Raw genomic sequence first — 10,329 nt, 5'->3', positions numbered from 1 at the left:
TATATATATATATATATATACATCTTCCAAACTCTTCATTTAGTATGCCATACTAAAATCTTCTTTTAGTATGGCAATTGCTGTTTTGCTACGCCTCTACAGCAGCTCAGCATGGAAACTGTAGGGACACTCTGCAGTAAAAAGCTGGTTACTTTAGAAAACACCCACTTGATTTGTAAATCAGACTGACTGAGCCTCGCATTAGTTTCAGCTGAACTTTCAGGCTGTGCCTTTTGGCAGAAAAAGAAGGACTGTGGTTTCTGTCCCCCTTCACTTCCACTGGAGATCTTTTTAAGGCTGGAATGAACAGCAGGAATCCCTCCAAACAAACCTCTTTTAATGTACACGCATGTGAACAAGATTTTGAGCTATAACGTGAAGTTTGAACTTTTATCTACTGTTTAGGTTATTTGAGAGTCATGTAATGAATCACATTCACCAGCCGGACTCAGAAGACAAACATTAATCACATAAATTGAATTCTATTAAATATGCTCAGTGTACCTTTGAGGACAGGTTAGTTCAAGTGTTGACCAGCGGAGTATACAGGAGGGGTTGCACATCGACAGGTCAGTTAAAGTGCTCTCTCAAACATCAACTAGTTGTGTGTTTTTAACCAACAATCGTGTTTTTTTAAGCAATACATTTAAAACAGCAATGCCATCTGCATCAGAGCCTTTTAGAGGAACAAATTACTGGTCTGCTCTCCAGTCACCTTTATCAGTTTGTTGTGGATATGAAAAAATATATATATCTAGATTAATGTAAATGTCCCCATGAGAGCAGCAGAACAAAGGCCTTTTCAGAGATACAGACAAACAGGACTTGTATTGTAGGAGTAGTTGTAGTAGTAGTATTCGAAGTGTAGTGTACTCTATTCTAAAATATTTCAAATTCACTACATTTATAACTGATAAACAATGGTTAATATACCAATACGAACAATGTGTTTATCAGTTATTAATATTAGTGAAAGCCAATTGGTTCTGGCACCTTACATGCCTTGACATGGGGTTTGAACAGGATTGGAGGCAACTAGTCGATGCTTTGGAAAAGTAACACTCCGTGGTCTTCATAACTGACAAACTTAGAGTGCAACTTCTACTATACAGTAAGATTCAATGAGCGAGAAGCAGAGATTAGTCCATGCCAATAACATAAGAACGGACCATGAACCGTTCTGAATGAGGTTAGAGTTCAATCACAGAGCTTAGCATCTCGGTTCCATGCAAAGTCATTCCAACTTATCCCTGAAACCTCACACTACTACATTTAATCAATATATATTTGGTCCATTAACTCTAAAACAAGGAATTTGGGTTTTATAATCGCTGTCAATAAGACCTTAATAGGCCTGTTGCGTCACACTGTAGCCTTCATCCCAGCAATACAAAAGTTATAAATGAGAATCAAAAGCATTAAAACACAGTCATTTGTGTCTGTTGCGTAATCATTTGCCTCTTGAGAATAAGAAAATGAGAACAATCATACTGCATGATCAATGTGATCCCCACCCACCACAATTAAAAAGTCCAAGCCCTTGTGTAGAATGAGTTTGCAAGAAAGCATGAGCGTCCAATGAAAGGGCAAAAGAAAACTAATGGAAAGTTTGTGTCAAGGTGTTAAGTTAATGTTGTCACGTTTTGATCTTTGATAATCTGGCAGCCATTTTACAATTCATTGATTGCTTTCCATTCTTCTGCTTTGCACCTTTCTATTGGCCCAGAAGACTGCTGCACCAAAAAGGATTAAGAGAAGCTAGTGTTCAGCGATGAGAACAGAAGGAACAATTACCACAGAACTGAGGTCACTCTAATGGAGAAAATGAAATACAAGACAATAATAAACAAATGAAGTTACATGCCAAAGGTGATGACAATGAATATTTGCATACGGCTAATATAAAAAGCTACTGGTATAAAAATGAGAAAAAAGGAAAAAGCTTGTTGGCACTGTGAGGAAAACGCTTGATCTCCAGCTCCTGAAACATTCAGACTTTACAGTAAGTTTTTTTTTCTGTTAAGTTGACATTTCTGGAGGTGCAAGGGTTTTCCAGTAGTCACATTCTTATACCAACTGTCCCTATGCGGATATGAAAATGTTCCTAACTATGAAATGAAATGGGATATGAAGCATGTTGTATAACTTGCAAGTCATACAATACTGTTCCAGAGAGATACGAGTGCTGAGTCTGTATCTTGACAGCGGGACTTCCTATTATTCTGCTGCTGGTATGTCAAAGGGGCTAACTTACCTCTGCATTGTAGAACTTTGTCTTCACATCCAACGGCTTCAACACCTGATTGAAAATAGAGTGCAAACTGAACGTGGTTGTTTTCTCACACTGTACCTCCATTCGGCAGAAGAAGAAAAATCAGCAACTAACCAGACTATGAATCAGCTAAGAAAAGGAAGAAATGGAAATCTAAGGGACAACACTGAAAACGTTGCTAAAGGGAAGGACAGAGGGTTACAATTAGTGCACAACCTGAGAGTGGAAGGCTGCAAGGCACCAAATCTATAGATGGTAATTGCATTTGCTCTGTTGCAGACCTGTGACATTTCTCAGGTCCTTTCCAAGCTGACCCAGCAGTTTACCACTGTCATGTAATGAGAAAGCTCAAACGCAGCTCACCTGGAATTTGAAGAACTTCCGAAAATAGAGCTTCTCCCCGTACTGAGTGGTGTAACTGACAGCACAAACTAAGCTGGAAATTGGAAGAGAGGATAGACACATTTAGAATAGTAAAAACTATTTGCAGCCTGATCGCTACCTTGATTTGGTCGGTTTCAGGAGGACATTTGCGGTTTTGGCAGCACATCGGGACCCAATAACCAAAGAAGAGAGTGTGCCCACTGCAGAAAAAAACACTCACATATGTGTTCCAATTTCTTTGACTTCGTGGTGGATGACATCGTCAATGCAGCATTCAGGTTTGAGTTCGGCTACTGCAGAGTTTGACGCCGAGAGGTTGAGCCTCTGAGAGCTGGTCTGTAGATCAGCCTGTATGGGACGCCAGTTATGGGTAATGCAGCACTGTAAAGTGTGTAATAAATTAGTGTTGGGCGGGTGTTTTATTTATGTATTTTTTTATTGTACCTTCACAAGAATGTCCTTCACAACTTGGTTGCTGTCATTGTGCACACTGATGTAACTGGAGAAGGTCTCGCCAAGGAAAATATTTCTGTGTAACGCAGAGACGTGTCACACGGAAAAGTCAAATACTTAGTGTTAATAATTGTGTAATTCTGCGACAGCTGAATAGCGTTTGTTACCCAAAGTTTTGCGGTAGTGTAAGCATCTCTCCGAGCATTAAAGCCTCTGCTCCTTTGATGGTGGAGGGGTCCTCCCTCATAAGTTGAGCAAATAAATCCCCTAGAGGGGGAAAAAAAACACAAAAAGTATGTGTAATGTATCGGTTAATGAACAGCGGTCACGTTCCACTGAGAGCTGGAGCACACACCAGACTCGACAAAACATTCTACACATTTAAATGTTCGTTGCACTGCAAAGCAAATTGTTTGAGGGCCAAAGAAAAAAAAACACATATCACACACATTTTAATATAATAACCATCCAACACACATATAACCACCCTATTATATACCGTATTTAAAAAGTCATAAGTCAATATGGAATTTAGAGTTCTAGTTAGAGTACCTACATGAGATATTAGAAATGGATCCCAATGTAAGATACACATGTGTTCTATGTATCTTCATGTGCAAGTTATTGGAAATTTGTAACTAAAATTAAAAGTGTATTTGTTTTCATTAGCTGCCAGTCCATAGTAAGGTGTCTGTGTGTGGACTGTGTAGATATAAGCAATGTAGACAGTTTTGACAGAGTAAGGTTTTATATTTTATAATATGTGTAAAATTATATAATAATAAGTGTCTGAGTATTCTGTGCACTGCAGGGAGGATCAAAGACAGAAATAAAGGGCTTCTGAAGATCAGCTTTCAAAGGAGTCTGGACCAGCACTGGGTTCAGATTTCTGTCCAACAAGTGGGCCACCTGTACATCTTATGCTCTGATCAACTCACTGACTAAAGCAATACCTCTACTACTACTATAATACTCCTACTAGTACATCCACCTCTTATTATTAACAATCAGTCTGGCAGACTGTGCAGTTAGCGCAGGGCTTAAAGCTGAACCGTGATAGCAAAAAGGGAAATGTTTTTTTTATTTCTAATATCAAATTCAACCCCTAGTCTTTGTGAACTCTAAGAGTCGTCCCTTCGTTGCAACTTTTGTATAAATAGCGATTCTACCGAGAAGTGTCATCGTGATTTATGGTTTGTGAGGAGTCCAGTTACCAGTGCTGCGAACGCGTTTCTCTGTGCTGTACCCCGCAAGATTAGAAAACAAACGCTGAAACTCTCAGCAGGCTTGGGGCTAAATATGGGAGATGGATCAGTGACTGTAAATCTACAGTACAGTTGGTTTCCATGGTGGACAGGAGGTCATGTGGCTCAGCTCCGTCTTGTCTGGTGACACCTGAGGTTGTTCAACATCCTCCAGGATCCATTATTCAAATATGTTTATTATCTATTGGTAATTCTGTCGTCCTGATTAATTAATTAATGTTAAGCACTGTATAGCTGGGAAGAAGATTTTGGACATGCTCTACTGACAATATCAAAATGCTCTGTGTGGCATGAAATTGACTGCTGTGTCCAAATATCAGCTAAAAGACACTGAGATAACCACCACAACAATTGGAAACATCCACAGCAATACAAAGTCAACAGATCCACAACTATATGATCTTCAGTTAAAAGTGCAATGTCATTAAACATACAGATAAAGGAGAAAGTTAATAAGCCATTAGCTAATGCATAATATCCTACCTCCTGTTGTCTCTACATGGTGGAAACGCTGCAAACAGCAATAACTCGGTGTTGACAATTCTGTTCTGCTATATATAGTAGATTATCCGAAAACTAAATTCCATTTGGGCTCTGTCTCTAATGACAAACAGACTTACCTGGCAGATCTCGATCTTCACATGTCACTGGCAAGTTTGTGAAGAGTGTCGGTTTTGTTAACCGCATCACTGCAAAGTAAAGTGACATTGGTTAGAGATCAGACACAGTGGTTATTGTGGTGATATTGCTGTTATTTTTAAGTAATCTCTACCCCTCATTTTAATATATAGTGTCAATAATTTCAGTACTTATTATTAATGTAGCCCTGTTGTGTACAGAGAGACAGGTTAGGCCGCATAAGACTACAACAGGTCATCCATAATTGCAGTATTTTGCTGTAATGCATAAAAGCCGTTGTATTGCAGTAAATGTGGTTCATTTACATGTTTCAACACTATTTGTTTACTAGGTGAGCCACAGAAATGACAAGTATCTGAATAGTTGACTGGTTTGATTTCAACTCAGCTATGATTTACTGGTCTGACACGCACATTTTAGCAGCTGTCAGCTTATAAAGACAAATAACATGTTTGTGCATTGGATCCATATTCCCCGAGCACGACTTGGGGTCAGTATATATTCCAGTTTATAAATAAACCATATTAACAACCTTTTTTTTGGCACAGAAGTCAGCAGAAACAGAATCAAGACCATTGGCCAAGTAGCTTTCTGACACATAGTATGATTGTCAGCAGCTCTCCACTAACACACTAGCACATTTACAGAAAAATAACACACACCGCTGACATAGATAACAGAGCTAAAGATAGCGAGTTTTTTCAGGGTGTAATTCACTCAATAAGGAAACCATTGTTATGTTCCTTAGCTTAATTACCGTTAGCTAACAACACAACAGAAATAGCTAGTTGATATAGGGATATAATTCGTGCTGTTCTGTGTCTTTTTATTTCACCTTTGAGGTCAAATACCTTCAAGACATGCAGTATTTAAAGCTAACGTTACACCTGTTACAGTCTTGATTGCATATTAACGCTGTTAGCAGCTAACAAATGACAACAACCCGGTGCTCTAAAATATTTAACGCGTCTGTTTATCATTAAAACATTATCTGTGATAACTATTTTTATGCTGTTGTAATCAAATACCTTTTAATGCGAGCAGGTGTTCTTGTTTCGCTTGATTTACTTCCATTGTGACAGATTAAACTATCTTATCGGGGTAATGTTGCTACTGTGCTAGCAATGACAGGCTAGCAGTTGAACTTTTACCTCACAGGAAGCGAGGTTTTTTTCCAAGGATAGCGAAGGCATGACCCGCCCTACTCTGCCTCTGATTGGCTTGTCCTGACATTCTGACCCAAATCCTAACCAATCCCACTCCTCTTACCTTAACCTAACCTACCTAACCAACGAAGGCAAGGAGTACTAGCCAATCAGAGGGAGAGTTGAGAGGGCTATTCCTTCGCTGTCCTAGGAAAACAAATTGGCTTACAGGAAGTGCTTTTTTCCGTCCTCTTTGACGTAATGCTGCTGCCTCTCATCTGGGATGGGTACTACAACAACAAAGAATTATTTTATCTTCCATGTCTGTTGAAGTTAAAAAAAATACAATTTATTTATTTACTAAAACTAAGTTAGCTTATTTTTCTGTCTACAGAAATTATATTACTTTATTATTTATGTTTAGCTTTATGTCATAACTCGCAATATTTCTCTTTTGTTGTTGTTCTATTGTTAGACGGTGCCTGAAGCCTAAGAGTTTCCTTGCTGTAATTGTTGAGCACATGACAACTAAACTTAAAGCACCTTTCACCTTGTTGACAGCAATGTAAACAGCATTGTCTTTACTATTTTTGTTGACATTTGCAAAGCTGACAATTTGTCATCCTGTCAAACTGTAAACGTATAATAAGTTCGAACCCAATGAAAACCCCACTGGTAAATGTAATGTATTTACATAGCGCTTTTCTAGTTTTAACAACTACTCAAAGCGCTTTTTACATATGTGTGATTCACCATTCACACACATTTACACACCGTGGCTGAGGCTGCCATACAAGGTGCTACTTGCTCATCAGATAAACACTCACACACAATTACACTCCGATGGGCAACTCGGGGTTCAGTGTCTTGCCCAAGGACGCTTCGACATGGGTCTACAGGGCCAGGGATTTAACCACCAACCTTCCAGTTGGCAGGCAACTGCTCTACCACTGTACCATTGTACTTTAAATCTGGGCACTGCCAAGGTGCTCTTGAGCAAGGCACCAAACCCTCAACTGCTCGGGGCGCCTTTCCACGGGGAGCCCCCCCACTCAGACATCTCTCCATCAGTGCATGTATAGGTACCGAGCATGTTTGTGTAATTCAGGTCTGTGTGTAATGTGTAATAACAACAGAGTGTACATTGTAATTTCCCCTCAGGGACTAATAAAGGATACACTATTGTTGTTATTGTTGTACTGTTACTGCTGCTCTACGCTGACCTCTAGCGGTCGGGGCCTTTAAAACATTACTAGGCTACAACAACCAAGAGTGCAGCCATACCCGACTCACAACAACACTGCAGCTTTAGTTCATCAGTTTAACAACTCAAGTAACTCATATTATTTGTAATCACAGCCAAAAGTGACATAAATGACACTCCTAAATGCCTACATTGTTAATAACATGCAACACACCAGTATCAGATGAAATGAAATCCTCGTCTAAAAGAATCCACTCCAGATCCGGAAAGCTCAGCAGGAGTTAGTCGTATAGCGTAACATCTCAGTGCATTCTATAGCTTCCTTTACTGCTTTTTGATGTTTTATACTTTTTGTGGTTTTAACAATTTTTTTTTTGTGCTAATAGAATGTTTTTCTTAACGAGCTACTGAAGAATTTCCTAAAAGACATAACCAGCCATGCTGAAAAAGAAAAAAAGAACTAGATTATTTGTTCCTTGAAATTACCTCCTGTAATTGATAACAGTTTAACTGTTAGGTTACAATTATTGTGTTGTTTCTAAACCCTGCCATATAATAATTAATAATACAAGTATTTTTTGTGAAGCTGTCATAATGATACTGAACATCCACTTCTGTCGTTTGTTAAAAATACATTCAGCTTTGTAGATAGAGAGATGGAACATTGATTCACTAAATATTGAAATAGCTTGTCCTAGATTAGCTACAAAGAAGAATCCACAAATCCATCTCCCTTTAATACTGCAAACTACAAGGATTCTAAGAATACTGGTACTTTCAACAAAACACTTCAACAACTTCAATCCAAGGTTTTCTTCTATGCTTTGTACACATGTTGCTCAGAGAAATGCAATGTTGTTTTCTTCTGATAGGAATGAAAAGCCGCGCACCATGCGCTCTGCACGGCATGTTGTAATTAAAAATGACACCTAGATGATTTTTTCACCCTGAGCTTTAAAATCCTGACACAAAATGAATCAATCATGAACACGTCCAATTAGTACTATTAATCTGAATTTGTATTGGTGGAACCAAACAACATGTTTTATCAGGTGACACTACAATAATTACTTATGTACTGTGTAGCAATAAGTAATTCACATCTATGTAAACTCAAACCAAATTTATGTTTTCTGTTGGCATTGATTGATGATCACTCGTGTGACATCTATACTCACATGAGCACGTTCACGGACGCTGCCATCTGTTTTTGGACAGGATGCCGAAGACGACCAATCCAAAGGCCAATATGAGGATGCCAAGGGAGTTTGCAAACTTTGCTTCCACAGGCAGAGAGTTTTACGGGTTAACACTGTTTCAAGTTACTACAGGAAAGGAAAAAATTAAGTCACATTTCTAGCATGGTTTTTGTTCATTTATAGTGCAACGGCAACAAAACCTGCATCATGTTTTTTTCAATTTTGTTGAGGCCAGACTGAGGATCAACATTGGTTTCCCCATCCAGATGTGGACAGGTTTCAGGGTGCTGCTGCGGAACCGTGGTGGAGACCAAGGACCCGCTATTAACAGCATGGTGAAATGAGAAGAAGGGAATGATTTTTTTTTTAGACTTCTTTATTTAAAAGGGACAACACACAATCACCATGACCACTGAGTCCAACATGTCTGATGTGTGCCAGATTTAGCCACGCAGGCTCAATTTCATCTGCAGTCCCTAGCAGGTTGATGGCTTAAAACTTTAGATATGCTTCAACATTACAACACATAAGCATAAAACAAGAACACATAAGAATAGACAAGTAAAATGACACAACAAGCCTATGAATGGCAGGTTGATGGCATGAGAAAAACTCAACCCAAGTGGCATATTAAGTACACACAAGTAAAAGTGCACAGACACACATTAAAACACATCAACAACACAGAAGCACCAAACACATGAGCTCACACAGAGACACTACTGTAGCAACAAAGACACATTTTTATTGTTATTATTATTACGGATTATGGTAGCACATTTGAGTGGTCAATAACCGGTGTTTTATGGATTTGGAGAAGGATGTGATAGATGGGATTCAGTGTTTTCTCACAGTTCCCTTAAGTATATTTAATAATTCACAACCTTCTATCAGTATCTGGAATGTAAACATTAGCACAGAACAGATGCCCACCCAGCTGTGCAGAGAGTAAAGGTCAGGGTGTAAAAGCCTCTCGGGGACACCGCACACAGGCCCAGGACGACAGAGGCAGGGCCAGAAGCATCAGTCCAGCATGCATGGGCATCCAGCTGTGGTTCTTCTGCTTCCAGGTAAACGGTCTAGGATACACAACACCGCTGAGAAAAGAATGGTGTAAACAGTAAAAAAACCTATCTTCTGCTTTCCTTAAAAAAAATAAAGTCAGATTACATTTTCACTTACATTTGATGTTAAAACCATTCGTCCAGGGAAAACTTTAATAAGTTCAATGTCTGCATAGATTCTTTTCCATGTTTCTGGGCATTGTGATGTCTAATTAAATAATAACAAAAAATCCACTAGGTGTGATCAGTTTCTCTGAGAGACCATACCTCCAGGCTCAGTCTGCTGCAGTGAAAATATTTTCAGCTGAGACATCCATGAGAAATGATTTTGCATTACTAAACAAAAACTAGATCAATTGCTGGAACTTTTTCAATCAGAAGGGTTTTAGTACAAAATCGTTGGCCCTGTATCTTCTGTGTATAGTGACTTCAAATGAGAGTACATCAAAATGTAGTGAAATATAGATGTTAATATTATTGTCATTACTTTTCCAATACAAACAACAGACAGATAAAAAGGAAAGAATGGTCAATCGTGGTGACATCATCTGGGTCTGAGACATTATACTGTACCACGTTGTACACTTTGTGACAAGTTAACATGTGTTAAGTTGCTGGAGTGCCACTAAAGACCGATATTTTCTTACTGTATGATCGGTGAGACACAAACAATCCACCAATTACAGCAACCCCATTTGTTTATC

At 38.8% G+C, this 10,329-nt stretch overlaps 1 protein-coding gene across 2 annotated transcripts in view; it reads right to left on the bottom strand.

Moving 5' to 3' along the window:
* trappc13 (trafficking protein particle complex 13) overlaps positions 1-6,198 on the bottom strand; it is an 8,281-nt gene extending 2,083 nt beyond the window's left edge. The window contains exons 1-8 of one of the 2 annotated variants that reach the window (XM_034897291.1): positions 6,042-6,198; positions 4,995-5,063; positions 3,277-3,376; positions 3,101-3,185; positions 2,877-3,004; positions 2,636-2,708; positions 2,255-2,299; positions 1,795-1,812 (exon numbers count right to left, since the gene is read on the bottom strand). In XM_034897291.1, the coding sequence (XP_034753182.1) occupies positions 1,795-1,812; positions 2,255-2,299; positions 2,636-2,708; positions 2,877-3,004; positions 3,101-3,185; positions 3,277-3,376; positions 4,995-5,063; positions 6,042-6,087 (564 nt within the window). In that variant the 5' untranslated portion in view covers positions 6,088-6,198. The remainder of the gene's footprint in view (positions 1-1,794; positions 1,813-2,254; positions 2,300-2,635; positions 2,709-2,876; positions 3,005-3,100; positions 3,186-3,276; positions 3,377-4,994; positions 5,064-6,041) is intronic. The other variant, XM_034897292.1, reaches the window with a different exon arrangement.
* Positions 6,199-10,329: the final 4,131 nt, after the last annotated feature.

This window comes from Etheostoma cragini, chromosome 16 (genome assembly GCF_013103735.1).
Source record: "Etheostoma cragini isolate CJK2018 chromosome 16, CSU_Ecrag_1.0, whole genome shotgun sequence".
In the NCBI taxonomy this organism is placed as follows: domain Eukaryota; kingdom Metazoa; phylum Chordata; class Actinopteri; order Perciformes; family Percidae; genus Etheostoma; species Etheostoma cragini.
The sequence above is the reverse complement of the archived record's forward strand: the minus strand, read 5'-3'. Positions and strand labels throughout refer to the sequence as shown.